We start from the raw sequence: 17,364 nt of genomic DNA on the forward strand, positions 1-17,364 counted from the left end.
GCAGGCGGAAAAAAACGAGGAACCAGTGATACCATTGACACTCAGCAAAACCAATCAGACTATTGAATATTAGCTATAGAGTATGATAAAGAAAGCTTGTAATTTTCACGTCTCTTAGACAGTGGTAGTCAAGTGGTTTCATGATATAAGAATTCTGTTGTGTAATAACAGGGATAAGGTAAGGAAAATGAAATAATTAAATAACGTGTCGTTTTGACAATATAAAACCGGAACAAACATATACACAGCCTTGCTTATTCTGGTCTTTACAAGACTTGCATAATCATTTTTATTTTACATGGAGTATTCTTCGAGTTAACGAGAAATAGAAATAAACTATAAAAGAAATGAGACTCGGAAGCAGTTTCCATGATTTGTTTGAGACCCCCACTATAACATGTTGATTGAGTAGCTTCCATCACGTTTATTATGAACAAATAAAACAGCTTTTTTTACACAGATTCATTCGTGCAGGGTCCGAACATGCCCCGGCCAGAAACGTTATATTAAAACATCGATAATCAACGTCTATGCATGCTGAGTTAGCGGTGTTCACTACAAAAACGAACAAAAAATCTCTCAAAATAATTTTATGATTTTTTTCAACGTTATATGTTAATATCCTATAATAGTTCCTACATCACATTGATACAAACGATATTTAGTTACTGTATACGGGAAAATTTTCGCCGTAGATAAGCTTTAGCCCGCTTCAAAAATAACGCAGAAATAAAGAAAACATGGGCTTATACGCAGGAACAATAGCCCTGCAATTATCATGTTACACATAGAGAAAGTACTTACTCGTGTGGATTGTATTATGCCAAACTTGTCAGTTTTTACATTATTTCGTATAGCAAATTGGTTAATTAAAAGCAGATCATACAATAAAAATATTCTTACCATGACAAATTCCACAGCTCTTTCGACACAACAGATTGGCTAATTCTTCATTCGCACAAATAGTTTGCAACATTGTTTGGTTATTGCATTCAGCTGGGTTTGTATCGAAACACGCGGATTCAGGTAATGGAGTCATCCCTGTAAAAGGGTTAAACGTTGAAGACGAAATATTAGAAATGTATGACAACAACAAAAAATAATCTTGATTAATCCTTGGCTAACTCTAAATACACACGTTTGTGGGCGTGAAAATTTGATATGATAGAGGTCCCAAAATTGCTATACAGACTAAAACTTTACCAAGAGTAAAATATTTGAAACGTTATTTGCCGAGATCAGTTGTCTCCTTGACCCCTAGCTTAATCAGTTGTTTTAACTTACCACAAATTTGACAAGATTTCTTGCAATAGAATTTCATAATTTCATCGTTGCAGACGATAGGAAGTATCTCTTTAGCGCAGGGCTGTATTAGAGAATCCTGGCAACTGGATGACGTAGTTGTGATCGAGGTTACTGTTTTGGCAGTTGGAACAGGAGAAGTAGCCGAGGTAACGGAAGCAACGTCTGCAAAAATACAACTTTGGATAGTGATATCTACCATTTTCTTTGTTTAGCGCCTGGTGTTACGTTAAATAATTACATAACACCGACCTAAATTAAAAGGATCCCTGGCACTCCCTCAAACTTGGAGGTGTGTTGGAGTTCACTGATCCAAAGCCTTTAACGTTTATCACAATAAATACTTAACGAATCGCTTGCATACAGGATCTTACACGAGTTTCCATTTGATGTTAAAAATTCATCCCGAAAACGGATATTTCTTCGTCACACTTAAAGTCATATTAAGTCTACATCTCTGTCTCCTGTAACCATTTCTATGTCACAATGTCATTGGTGAATGTCTAAAGTCTAAAGTGACGTCACAATAGGCTATATCATAGATATATATGATTTCTCGCACCTCAGACAGGGATATCCCACGTAATACCCCATCCAAGTATTTTCTATCTCGCTCGATCTGTCTCATACCCTTACGTGAGTTTTTGCGGATTTTTACGCATCGGTGTATTCATACGCGTGTAGGCGAAGGTAGCACCTACACCCGTGCATTTCAACAAAAAAATTAGGTTATGTTGATGTCAAGATTCCTGATGCTGTAGATAAAATAAGATCTTCATTGTGAATTGTGCTGTATTTTTGTAAGTGCGGCCTATATTGTAAACGCGACACTAGTCAAACATTGTTTAAAAGTAAAGAATCTGTTAGTAGTTTGAGGCTCCCACGGGATACGCCACAACTCTGATGGAATATTGAATAGTAGTAGGTGCGAGAAAACAACAACTATTTCCTGTAACCGAGCGAGATCGGGGTATCTTAGCCCTCGACTGATATACCCCGATTTCACTCAATTACAGGTAACAAATTTTATCAAATGTCAGCGGCGTTGTTTTTGGCATATTCTACATCCGGTTAGAAAACTACTTAATTTTCAAAGAAATCATACCTTTTTCTGCGGTTTACTAGAACTATAACGACTTAAAGAACATCCATTCAGATTTAAAACTATTAGATAATAGATAGAATTGATAAACGAAAGCACAATATAAAAATATAATTGAAATAGCACCGTTATAATTGAGCTAGGCTTCCCTAACGACTATTCATCACCCGTTTCATTGTAAATAAGGGTCAATACAAGGAATGTCACGTTCTCAAAATCAGACCTAAGGCAATACCGTTCGTTATATTATAACTCACTTTTACACAAATCTCTATTACAGTTGTCACCCGTGCAGCATTCCGAACAATAATGTGTCTCTACTGGATTTGTCATACCACTCTGATCGCACACCTAGTGTAATAAGAACCACGATAAATATGTATTTAAACAACAATTACGTTTATAATTCAATTTCAAATAATTCTACTGACATAAACAAATAATTGACAAAAGAATTGGACATCAGACAAACACTTTTTAAGTCTTCTCCCAAATATAACATCACATTGGTACAAGACAAAGTTTAAAAACACAAGAATATGATTGATATTGATTGAAAATGTCACTGATCTCATATTTTCTCTGTACAAATCATTTCCCCCGCACACACGATTGTAATATGCTTGATTCACCAAATATTAAGATATTTGGAAGTTTCAAGTTATTTATATTCAGAAGAAGCAGCTGAAATACAGTTATGATTATAGTTAAACGTAAACTAGATTAATATATTAGAGTGTTCTTAAATACATATCAAGTCAATTAATACAAGTAAGAAACCAATATGTCATTATTTATCTAATATACATGCTAAGCTGACATTCATTTACTAGTTTACGATAATAACTTAATATAAGATACATTTTGACGTTTCATTCAATATTAGAAATAACGCAATTTAATTAAATCATCGGGCTTGTGCATATTTCAATCTACTTTTTATTTCGACCCATTTCGATTTCCATACTTGGTTTCCTGTATTTCACTATTTTTGGTCCGAATCGTCACAGACGTCTTCTTGAAGTATCTCATATGAGGTAGTAACATTGTATCTAATTTTAGATCAAGGTAGAATTTGCATCGAAAAGTGTTATTCACTTGTGCCTATTGTACAATATATACTTACATGTTTCCTCATACATCCTAGTCGATATCTTTTTTCACCAAACGTATGTAGGTAATAGGTTGTATAGCACATCTATAAAACACTAGAGAGACTTAATTTATGTATGTATATTTCAAGTATAATGTGAATGGAGTTATGTTGATGGTTCATGCAAATAATAAGAAAGTTTATTTTCCTCGAAATTCAGGAATTGAAGTATCTTTTATCTCCTTTGATTTTACGTTTTATCTCATTTTCCCGATTTTATGTAAATCTCTAATATGCTAGAAAATAGAACCCACAGTGAACAAGAAACTCAAAGCACTTTTCATCAGAATATTTTCTGTACTTAGATAAAGAGAAGGATGTCTTTGATAATGAAATTATAAATCAGTACCGTGGATAATTTCACTAAACGTAAAGCTTACTACTTGTATATTACAAGATGCCGCCTCCCCTAGACTACGTGACTGACGGCATAAACCAACCGATAAATAAGTGTTCTGATATGAATGTTTTGTGGGCGATACCGAGGCAATTGGACTTGTGACATCGATGATGATCTCCTGTCGATAGTCGGCCAGTATAATGCTAGTACATAAAGCCAAAACAGAAAAAGCCAAAAGACGTGTTTACTTCCGTATTTTACAAACGTTTATCGATTTTTATTGAACACTAATTCAGTATGATCTATTCTTGTGATACGTGTAGATAAAATAAGACAAGGAAAACAATCGGTAACAGCTAAGGTGATGATGTCGAATGAAAAAGACATTTTTACAAATTATGTAATGCAGGGGATGGAGAAGGGGAAGAGGGGGGGGGGGGGGGGGGGGGGGGGAAAACAAGGTGTAATGAATCAGGTAAACAAAAGAAAAATGTGAAACGTACACATGTGTCGTATGGTACAGAAAGACTTAAAAACGTTTATTCCGGAATTTACAAGTATCGGTATTGCAATTTGCCGAACTCGATTCGAATAGTTATGAAGTGCTGGTCCGATAAAAAATGCAAAAAGAAAATACCAACATGTCAATATAATCATAATCCAAACTCAAATTCAAATTAACTAGGACAAAATTTAAACAAAAGAAAGATTTACACGAAGACTCCTGTCAAAGTGCAAGGATATTGAGACCAGGTGATTCGGAAGAGTGGGCGTCTTCTGCTTCATCGATGACACCCGCCATGTTAACCTTGGTCAATCCTAACTAAAACACAGTAAGTAATGTCACGTTCTAAAGGGAGAATTACTGTCGTCTTCAAATACAAACCCTTTTAAAACGGTAGTAGCCAAAAGTTAGAAAAATCAGGACATGTTTTATAATTAAAAAGCAGTTATGACATTGTAATACTCACTCATTGTAACTTCGCAGTATGCGTCATATTTTAGTCCGTTTTTTAAATCAATAAATATATTTGAACGAAAAAATAAATTTCAAAACAACTTTCTTTTTATCTTTTTATATCATATAGAAAATGTTACATATCAATGTTATTAAGAGACAAAATTTGTTGTAAAGCGTTAGGAGAGGGTTTAACTTGTTACTACGCTGCTGAAAATATGGTAGCAGCATAAAGCTGTCGCCGTTGATGACGCGTCTCTTTGAAATGGCTATACCTGCTTACAAGACGTTCGGTTGAGGATTGGATTTGATCTCTGATAAGGTAATAATTTACCGGGTATTTTTGAATTTGTCAATTTTATAAGAATATTTGTGTTCTCTCTTTACATCGGTGTTAGTGTCCTAAAATATTGTGAAAAATAACACTTTTCTCCATGAGAAAGTGGTGGAGTATCAAATTCTGGAATCATTCAGACAAATATCGTGTAATACATGCATTCTTTTATGAGTGATAAAACTATGTTTAAAACAGATATGTCATTAGAGTGTTTAAATATCTTAACAATCTTGGTAAAATTCCATTCAAGGCACTATGAATTGTGATGTCATTTCGTTAATCAGCCACACACACAGATGATATGACACGCCCACGAATGATAAGCCACACCCATGAATGATAAGACACGCCAATGGATGATAAGCCACGTCCATGTTTGATACGAGACACCCACTTACCTCGTCCACATCACATCCAATCACTTTATGACATTCACTTGGGTGTTCCACGCTATCGCAGGACAGGCAGCGTTTTTTCGTGGAATTTACTAAGAACGTGAATGCCATTGTCTTTAAAGATTCATTAAAGAACAATCCAATTATCAAAAAGGACATTTTAAAAACATTTTCATTCATATTAAAGACAAATCATTCATATCATTCGATTTGGAATAAGCTGTAATAATATGAAAAAAATGAAGAAAGGGTTGTAAAAGGCCAAACCAGTTATATGATGCAGTTGAATTAATTATTTGGCCCTGCTGTATCTACTTCTAGACTTGTATTGAAATGTGTTATTTTCTTGTATGCAGTTTGTACAATCATAAAGAAACAATGTTTTTTTAAATAGTTAATACTATTGTGATTATATACAGTTATGATAATGGAAACATATGACATGTTATTGCATACAGTATAATGTGATGCCATGAACTACACTACTTCTTTTGTCATAATCATCGAGATTGAGGACGAATCTGTGAATGGTCTAGATGAACCAGACAAAAGACGTTCATTACGATCACCAAAGCAATGTTAACGCTAGGCAAAGTCTTCACCAAAGTTATTCTAAAAATGGGATCTTCCGCCAGAGCGATCACCCAAATGACCACCAATTGATCGGGTATGAAACACATTACATTAGTACAACACCCATGTATCTCCAGCTTTGACTACTGTCCCATTCCACCTACAACTGAACATGCTGAAGGTCCCAAAGCCTGCATTTTCCTTGTGTTCAATTTGCTATGTAATGCCCCTCCACTTAGAATAGCAAGGAAGACGACATTTTCAACAGGAATCGCCAATCCGCTCCTGTTGTGAACATTGCTGTGACTGTGGCTCAGAGCCCAAGGACTTCAGTACCATCAAACAGCCGTAGCACAGCCTCAGGGCTATAGATCACCACCTACAAACATTTTCTGACGACACCACCAGGTTCAGACAAATTAACGATAAGAATCCTCGAAGAGGATTGCAGCAATGCTTCACCTATTCAACAATGCCCTTCCTGATAATAGCTTATTGGCTAACAGAGATAACTGGCCAACACACTGGAAGAGGACCTTTGCGCGATACCCTCTCAGTCCTTCCTCCAATTCACTGACTCTTTCAAACGCAACCCCTAAAGAATTAAGTCCCACGCAAACAAAGTCACATGATGAAACAACCTGAAAACGTTCAGCTATACTATTTTCTGTTAGTTCATTTTCCATTTGCTTGGCCCTCCCTTCCCACAGATCGCTAAGATAGACTAGTAATAATATAGAATAAAATGTACTCAAAACACTGCTGTGGGTGCAATACTGACCGCTTATCGAACAATAACATTGCCTAGAGCCACGGCACCGACTGTTGCCGTGTATACCCTGCAGCTACCGCTTATTGTAGAGTCGTACTGCTCTGAACGTTTTATATAACAAAGCCATGTTGTATACAAATAAGTGTGATATGCCGCGAATGGTAACGGTAGAGTACGATCACTCTAGAACAGAGTGGGAAGACATACGTTTCTATAGCCTGTCCAATGTGTACACCACGGGGAATGCTGTAACGTACTGTCGCTCATGAGCCAACTTACCAAGGCATGTCAACTCGACACCTATATTCACTACAATACTGAAATCGAGGCCATTACTTTCCTCAGTTACATCAGTATGGTGCAGTTTCACATATTTTGTGTTTGTATAAGTGATTGAAAATTTTCCTGAACTCTGAATAAGGCACCACACATATATACAGATTACAAAATCCACAGGGAAGCGGGTATATTAAATACCTTGGTGAGTTTCACAAAGATTGGTGTTACAGTAGTCACTCTGACAACAGGATGAGCAGTCCGGATATTGTGATGGATTGTATCGTTTGAGGTCCGTGACGTCAGGCTTTGTAATCGCCGTATTTTCTGATTCACGTCGTCCAAGAATCGGATAATGGCTATGGCAACTCTGCAAGGGAATATTGTGGAAATTTATTTCAGTTTTAATGCATTTCAATGCATATAAATTATACAGAGTCTGTATTTTACGATGAAGATATAACACGCATGTTTTATGCATTGTACCTTAAATACATTGATATATAAATACTGAAATTATATCCGACTGCATGGGGATATGAGGTACATAAGCTGTCTAAAGTTACATTCCTTTAACAAAACGTTAGGTCAACATTTCATTGATATTGAACGAAATGAAATAACTAATGATGAGTTGAGCTTGATCAAATCAGTTGGACAAGAATATGATATTAATCACTTAAAAGGGTCATTACTTTTATGTATGTCGCAAGATGATTCTTGATCACGTAATGAATGGTGTAGAAATATACGGGAATCCTCAGTTCTGAAAAAGTCTCCAGGACTGATTTACATGCACCTCAAAATCGGCGTGGCAGGACAGATATAATTGTGAACACAGTTCCAGTTAATTTACTAAACATACTTAATATTTCGCAATTTAAACATACACTAAAACGCAACAAACAGTTAATAACTATTTTTTCCTAACACATAGATAAACAAATGGAACCAGACAGTAACACATTGTACAATGATACCCGGATTGTTTGTGATTAAATAAGTATTTATCTGATAATCCGTTTATGACCTTAGTCACTATACAATAACAGATCAAAGTACATCCACATCCGGGCATTGTACAAGCTTTACCTGCCGGTATATACGCTATTGAATATCAAAGACGTCTACTCTTCAGGGCTCGCCATTTTGTTAACAAATAGTTTGAAATCCACAGTTCACTACTTATTGCCTACTTAGTAGTATGCTACTATAGAATTCTTTATTGGCAAACTACTTTCAGTACAGTGGTGCAAAGGAGAATTTCATCTTTTTTGTTTATTTTTTTCGTTTACTTTGATCTTTATTAATTTTCCCCAGTTTTATATCTTACTATGACATTAGTGAATACCAATTTTTTCTAGCACACACACACACACACACACACACCTACACACACACACACCACACACACACACACACACACACACACACACACACAAACACACACACACACACACACACACACACACACACACACACACACACACACACACACACACACACACACACACACACACACACACACACACACACACACACACACACACACACACACACACACACACACACACACACACACACACACACACACACACACACACACACACACACACACACACACACACACACACACACACACACACACACACACACACACACACACACACACACACCACACACACACACACCTACACACACACACACACACACACACACACACACACACACACACACACACACAGACAGACAGACAGACACCCTCAAACACACCCACACACACATACACACACACACACACCTACACACACACACACACACCTACACACACACACACACACCTACACACACACACCCACACACACACACACACACACACACACACACACACACACACACACACCTACACACACACACACACACACACACACACACACACACACACACACACACACACACACACACACACACAACACACACACACACATAGCAATTGATTAATCAAATGAAATGAAATCAACATCGTTGTTCTCATCATAGTTACAAATACAAACAACATATCTATCGGTATAAATGTCAATAATTTACACTTCTTATTTGCTGTTTTGTAACAACCCCGCATAAACTCTTATGATTTTACTTAGGTGAGGTTTACCTGATTTGATAAGCATCCAGAATTATAATAGACGTGGGCGTCGCTCGTCACGTACCGCTCAACAAAACAAACCTGATAGCAAATAAAAGTAACGGCAAGTTTTTCGTGAACACAAAGTATGTGGTTTTAAATGTCTGAAACAAAGCAAATTTGATAAAAGATAAAATATATTTCAAAAGTGAACGAAACAGTACTGGCGGATTCATTGATAATTCTAACTTTTGTCAAATTTTTAACATTTTATAAATTCGATTTGGTTTATCCACGAAATCTAGAATAAAACAAGAAAGAATAAATAATGATTTATAACTAATGAAGTATCATAAATGATACATGATTATACGCGAAGCTTACTTCAAATCCAAATAAGCACTGAAATTTTGAAATGTATAAGTAAATTTTTTACCGAAATACATCTTATGATGATTTTGAAAATACAAAAATATATAGATATTTCAACTTATTACTAATTGAAACAAAACAAATAAAAAAAATTGAAGAATGGAAATATTTATGTCTAGACTATTGAAAACGCTTCAAGACCAGAGGTTCCAGAAGAGTAAGAGTCCTCCGCATCAAGAAGGACAATTATGTAGATCTCAAAGTAAATAATTTCATGTTCTATGTTAACATTTGCTTTGTTTTACACCTGTATATATTTGTAAATGAAGCAAATTTTAGGTAAATAAAATAATGAAAGGTTGGTTGTTATTACCAATGAAATGTTGTATACAATTTTACTACATTAAAAACAAAGAAAGCTAATGAAAAACATGCTATGTAATACAACAAAAAAATATCCAAATATGTCTTAAGGCATAACAAAGCAGCGGCGTTCCATTTACATAGCACGAAATCGCATGTTTGTGGGTAGGACGTAAGAATTGTGCCCGCTTTACCCATTAGATGATCTTCAGAGACGACTAAGATATAGTTGCGACTTTCCTGTTATTCCTAAATAGGTGTTCTCCTTAATGACACCCTTTTCATTGTGTCTCTTTTAGCATTTAGTTGAATTTTCCACTTTGTGAAGACGCCTTCAGGATTGTTCCATTGCCGACACATTTCAGAATTTTGAAAGGCCGTAATTGAGTCCTGTTTGACACTCAGACCTGCGTTGGTGTATGAAACATCTAGGTTGCTTGCTGTCAGTATAATGCGACCGGGACGGGTGTGTTTAGTGTGGTAGCGCGGCATCAGTTCCACACTATTACAAGCATGTTTACGAGAACACACGCTCCGTGGCTGTTGCTATAATGTTAAACATCGTACAAAAACCACATTTAAAATATTTCTGTTCTGAAAACCAAAACTATTAGAAAATCAGTCTGACATATTTTGTTGGTTTGTTTTAAACCCTGTTAGTGTACAATATATATGTTTTGTTCTGCCTACCTGATTAGAGCCGCATTCTACTATATTGCTGCAATCCCGAGGATGTGACATGTGCCAACACTCATAACAAACTTTATTATCTACAAAAAGGAAAGCAGACGCAGTACATACTTGATTAAAACGTTTTAACATTTGATTTGACTTAAATACTTTTTATGTAATTAGCATAATCCTTTTTGTTTCCAAATTTGTAAAAGGAAACAAAAAATCAAAGATTTTCAGACAGCTGGTTACCTCTGAAATATAGAAAAAAACTGTAACAGATTCGACGACATCATATTCTTTTAATTCTTGACGTAATTATTTGTAGTTAATAGAAATGTGTTATAAAGACAACATTAAAACAGGTTCTACTTGTATCGGGGGTTTTTACATAAGTTCCCTATACTACATCTGCTGTCGCAAAATAATGCTAATTGAATTAGGGAATAATTTTACATCTTATCTAAACTTGAGCAAGATACCTGACATACTACATACTAAAGACCATAGACGCAGTCATGCATGACTCAGGGAAATCAGTCAACAGACTCTAGCAGATGATACTGGACAATAGAGAGCTGTTACATGTACAAAAGAGGATAGGACTGGACGAAACATGACACACACCATTAACAATATTAAAGTTTCAAAGTTTAAACATTTTTTGCACCCATGTTTTTTGTTCAATCAAAAAGCTAATTGCATCTTTGTGTTTCTTGTATCAAACAACACCTATATTTTCATTTTCATCAAAAAGTTTTGTTTCACAGTACATGTAATTTTGCCTAAATCGCAATTTAATCTTTATTGTGTGTTCTTTTTTCTTTCTTTTTTTTTTTGTTTTTGTAAAACCCCAGTAAACTTCTAAGAATATATGTTCCAAAATACAAAAGTCACTGATGGCCTGTAATATGTATTTTATGATCCTTTTTCATAAACCAGAACAAATAATGAAGTTGGGTCAAATCCTTTTCATTAATGTCGGAAAAAATAAAGTTTTACATATATAAAAAATTATGGAAATTTAACTGTGAAAACAAAAATGAAAGTTTCAACAAATCAAGTGATGGAAAACAGTTCGAGAAACTTAGAGTTGCTATTCACATAAAATATTCACAAATTTTTGGCCACAAAAACTTTAATTATCGAACTCTCGGACCGGTAAAATTGTTGGAGGAATAGATTTTAATACAAATATTTATCAGTATGTTTTCTTTTTCATAATGGTAAAGAAACATAAGGGCGTGGCTATTACATACAAGTGTTAAGACGCTGACGAAGTATTTTTTAAATATAAATTTATAATCCGAAATAATTAATGATTGTTGTCATTACTCAGGCATACAGTGATAATTACTCACAAATATTAATTACTTTTATCGACGCAAATTTCTGGTACTGATTTTCTGTTTTTTTCATTTGGACATTAGTATATTTGTTTTATATAATAGAATCTTTGAGCTTGTAACTGTGTGGTTGCATTGGTTTTGGATGTTCTAAATGCATAAAATGCTTTGGTAAATACAGTATGTATGTGTGACAGCTTCTCTACGTGATACAAGGGCTGTACTAAGGAGCCAACTAAAGTGTTCAATATATCGCCAATTTTGTGAAAATATCTTGATACTCGATGTACAATTTCAAGCAAATCATTGATTACAACTGAGGAAATCAATCCATTCAGTTTACTTTGCAAAGGAACATCATTGTTAATACTGATCTTTTATGTAGAATGCTTCCTCTATGTTTAAAACATGTACAAGCATCAGAAAGTGAGTATGGATAAGAGAGTGACGGACAGACTTAGGAATGTCTACGCAGATGTCGTTATACTCTAAATATGAGAATACTTCCGACGGGAAGAGGAAGCGTACTTCAAATCTTCTAAGCGAAGAAGAGGTAGATGTGGAGGGATCGTTTCTTTGTTATCTGGTTTATCTCCAATCTTATCAAAAGAAGTTAACTAAAAATCATTATTACACTGAGTGCCGTTTTTTTGAGTCAGGTTTTTGTTTCTAAGGTACCTCATGTAACTCTTTACACACAACTTATTTTCATTCTTTACAGCCAGCCCCTCTGTATTGAGCATATGTTTTTTGAGGCGAATCCAGACGTCGTGCTGATTTGAAGTTCTTCCGTTGATGTTTAAATCTTGTTTTGCAACTTGGAATAAAACATACATCATCTACTTTTAGCATCGGCAATATCAAAACATAACAAATATATTTCATGTCCAAATACAGGTAATGGTATTCTGTGTCTTAGGTATATAAATCAACAAGGTATAGAAACAACAAAACTTATGAATAGACTTAGATTACTAAGGTGGTGTACATAATGTACAATTTGAGTGCAGACTATCAATAGTAGGCCAAAGAATATTAAAGCTTCCGTTTGCTAAAATAACTCCTGTATCATTCAGTGATGAATTGATGTCTTCGCTGAACAACCAGCCTTCTTTTAATGACAATTTCAGCTACAACCGATTAATTTCTTTTATAGTAAGTTTGGCTTAATGGCACTTCGGGCTTGTTATGTTCACAAACAACCAGGTGCACAATTCAATAAATGTCTACTTGGTGACTTATGGGCAAAGTTCACCAATTCATGGCCTTGTTTACCTCAGCTTCAGCTTGAAAATTTTCACCCAAGGAGAGATACTATGTTATTGATTCATCAATGATGTACAGAATGCCGTTGTGATATACATTTCATATTTCAGAAAACAAGAGCAAATACAAGCCATATGAGCCTTTTCTGTTAACCTAATGTGAAAAAATGTGAGTTAAAATCCTACTTAATCAAAGACATATATAAAAATGTAGAAATAATGACTGAAAATGGAATAAAACTATATTAGGATAAATATGAATATTGGGTAAAACATCAGAATTGTAAGTAATTTCCTGATTCTCTCATTTAAAATCTGTCTATGGAACAATTTTACCGGTCCCAGAATTTGACGATTTTTTCAATATTTTAAGTAGACATATTTGGTCAAAAATTGTACAATATTTGAGGTGAACAGCAACTCTATGTTTTTTAAACACTTCTTAAACAACTTGGATTGGTTGATTTTGTTTTTGAAATATGATTTTTATCAATTTAATTTTTATTTGTGTAATATTTATCGTTACATTTGAGTTCAAGACATGCATCAGGCTTTAATAAGAATAATTTTATGATTTATTATTGGTTTTGAACAAGTGCTTGGGTAAAATGTGCAACATGGCTCACTTCCATGACAAGGATTATAAAATAGGTCATAGGATATATGTGACTTTTGGATTTTTAAGCACACATTCCTAGGAATTTACTGAATCTATCTTCTACATTCTTATTCCTAATATTATTATTATCTGTTATCTCTAATTTTGATTGATGTGTTTGTATACTTGTTTATGCACTGTAAGGAGAGGGCTTTCATAGGCTCTGCCTGTTGCCCAATTCCTACTGTCAATACCACCATGACAATAAAATATTCTGAAAGAAAGCTTCAGCTTGAAAATTTTCACCCAAGGAGAGACTTCAAATAAGACACAATAAAGATTAGATTGGTTATTGACTTATAGTCTGTTTTTGTCAACCATTCAGAGGCTCTGGCTGGCATGTCTGATGTCCAATCATGACCAGAAGAGCCGGAGGCAAAACTCAAAAGTTCTCTTTAATCGGACGTAGGTTTTCGAGAAATATATCGAACAAAGTGCGGCGGAAGGAAGGAAATAATGATTAAGTATTTATATAATTATGCTAAATTTTATGAGCATATCGACTATACAAGAACTCATCCGCGAACTTATAGTTAGATGGTCTGACCATACGAGAACATTGTACAAGGTTTACTTACCGAAATATATCATCATGCACTAGATCATTTGCGTGTTTGAAAGAGTCAGCATTGTAAAGCTTCTTAACTAATCGGAAGTTATTCGAGAAACGTATAAGCTACTTTTCCTAAATTATCAAGCGGACCATACGAGAACATTGTACAAGGTTTACTTACCGAAATATATCATCATGCACTAGATCATTTGCGTGTTTTAAAGCTTCTTAACTAATCGGAAGTTATTCGAGAAACGTATAAGCTACTTTTCCTAAATTATCAAGCGGTTACTGGAGTATATAGTTACTTGTTTATGTACTGAGAAAAAAACAGTCAATAATTTATGGTACAACATACTTTTAAACAAGGACACGGTTATGACTGGGGGTTCGCAGCTCGGCTATAACACTTTTAACTCGACTCCTTGGCCAATATGAGGATACTTTCAAAAATGAGCATTTCTAAGATTTCTGCATTTTAAATGTATGTACACTGATATGTAAATACTTATTAACGTTTAGCTTCTAATAATAACAATTAGATTTGTATTTATAAGATAATACTATTTCAATGTTTGCGACTTAGTGATCATACAACAACTGACCCGATCACATATTGAATACATGTGATGATCTGAGCACAAGAGAACTTTGTATAACGTTGACTTTCCGAAATATGTGCATTAAATTCCAAAGCTTACAGTGATATGTCCTCTTGATGTCGCCGCTATGTCATGAACTAGAACATTTGAAAGTCTGTAATGTAAAACTTTTTAATCGGAAGTTACTGACCTAAGGGGAAAAACACTGGCAGTGAAGTGAAGTGACGGAAATGAGAAGTTGATGAAAAAGAAAATTCAACTGAATTATAGTTTTTGTAATGTTTAAATCATCATTCTGGCATAGAAAAGTTTTTGTTTCGTTTTAATAATGTGCCTCTTGAGAGTTAGCGATGTCAGAAAACGTGACAAGATTAAGGCACCTACACAAAAATTGGACAGACAAAATATTACCGGATTTTAATAACTTACAACAACGTCAGCATCTCATATTCTCGTGATGCAAAGAGACTCCATGTGAAAATGTGATACAGAGCTGAAAACCGTCCTGCCCTTTACACGTAGTTCAAGACTCGCGATTACCAATCAGAGTCATACAGTTGCGTTATTCGCATGCTAAAATGCTCACATAGACTGAAGACTTAAAAGAATATTGGATGCCAACGTAAGTCTGGCATCAGGTATTGCCACCTAAGTGTAATTGTTTTATGAATGAAAATTATTTTTACATGTGTTTGATGTTTGGAATAAATAAACCGCTGGATGCTGATATACTCTACAGTCAAAAATATCACAGTTTACATTACATTTGATTTCACATAATTTCACCCACAACATTTATCTGAATTTAACAAGCAAGTTAAATGGAATTTAAATATAGAACGTACATAGCACATCAGCAAATATTTAAGGTAAAATGAGGATACGAGGAAAGCAAATCATCATTGAAAACATTGAAATTTGCTTGTCTGTAATCCAGCAACTTAGCTTTCTCTTCTGTCATACATGTTTATTGTTATTTGATTATCAGGAGTTTCTCAATTCTTAGAACCGCCTCTAAATATACAGCCTTTATACTATGTATACCAGTAACCTAAATCTAGTGTAAAACATAAAATATTAGTTGTGTAGAAATATCAGTTGCTTTCGCGACCTTAGGTAGAGTTTTCAGTTTCCTGACATTACTTACTTGGATTGGCCAATAAATACATAGCTGATGTATGTCGATAAAGTGAAAGATGTTTGATCTTCAGAAACACCTGGTCTTTTTCTCATTGTACATCTGCACAAAGATCCGTTTAAATATTTCATTGCTAGTGCTCATTTTCAGTCCTAGCGTCATCGAATATGAGTGTGGATCAAGATTCTATTGACATTTCAGTTTTTTTTTAACCATGGAAAACTGTCCATAAAAATATCTTTCGTTAGTTTAGATGACAACACGAGCAATTAGGAAACTTACCTGCATATACTCCAAAACACAGCAACAACGCCAGCAAAACTGTAAGCATGATAAATACATCGTGTTAGTTCTGTTATGAAACCAAAGTAAAAAGAACAAGTGGTATTGATAGAGATAATGAAAAGTTTATACTTCCATATTGAGTGATCAAAGTTCTCAAAGGTTAAACCATGATATCATCAAGTTCTTAACGATGTTTTAAAAATGCTATTATTTACATACCACTGAATATGATACTGTGGTTTGCTGACTCCATATTGACTCCCACTACTAAGATGATTTCTAACCTACTTATAAAGACGTCATTCAATTTTGACATTGACCTTAGATAACGGTCCGTCAACGAAGGAAATGTATTATCTTTGAGAATTCTGATTGTGTCAAAAGCAAACTGTCAACTTGAAGACCTCTGAATTCAATAACAAATCTGTCACATTTTCTGTTTTTCTGTTTTGTATTATTAACAGAGAAATCTGCTATGTTCCAATATTCATTTCAAAATAAAGAAATAAGTGTTGACTAAATTATCGGCCATATAAGTGAACAACTGTTGCATTGGAATATCACAAATGTAAGTAGAATAAGGTCTTTTAGTGAAAGGAGAGCCGCATGGTCAGTCGCTCTAATCGCGAAAAATAGCAATGTTGATTGATGTTTTGATATATTGTTATTAATGAAATTACAATGAAATAAATCAACATTGCTATGATCTTTATGCTTAAACTGAAAATCAAATCATAACCGGTCAGAACTGCGAATGTGTGAAGTGCTCTCTCTCTC

General features: G+C 34.6%; 1 protein-coding gene across 1 annotated transcript; it reads right to left on the reverse strand.

The window, feature by feature from the left end:
- Positions 1 to 427: 427 nt before the first annotated feature.
- LOC132544848 (uncharacterized) lies at positions 428 to 16,840 on the reverse strand. Its single transcript, XM_060208497.1, has 11 exons — positions 16,807 to 16,840; positions 16,585 to 16,623; positions 10,759 to 10,838; positions 9,364 to 9,435; positions 7,410 to 7,578; positions 5,591 to 5,679; positions 3,531 to 3,602; positions 2,662 to 2,755; positions 1,285 to 1,467; positions 904 to 1,041; positions 428 to 555 (listed from the first exon to the last, which is right to left on the reverse strand). Exons 1-11 carry the CDS (start codon positions 16,838 to 16,840, stop codon positions 428 to 430), a joined length of 1,098 nt encoding a protein of 365 aa, XP_060064480.1.
- Between the last annotated feature and the right edge of the window lie 524 nt (positions 16,841 to 17,364).

This window comes from Ylistrum balloti, unplaced genomic scaffold, assembly GCF_031769215.1.
Source record: "Ylistrum balloti isolate Yb309-2 unplaced genomic scaffold, AGI_CSIRO_Ybal_v1 Utg369810, whole genome shotgun sequence".
Classification (NCBI taxonomy): Eukaryota; Metazoa; Mollusca; class Bivalvia; order Pectinida; family Pectinidae; genus Ylistrum; species Ylistrum balloti.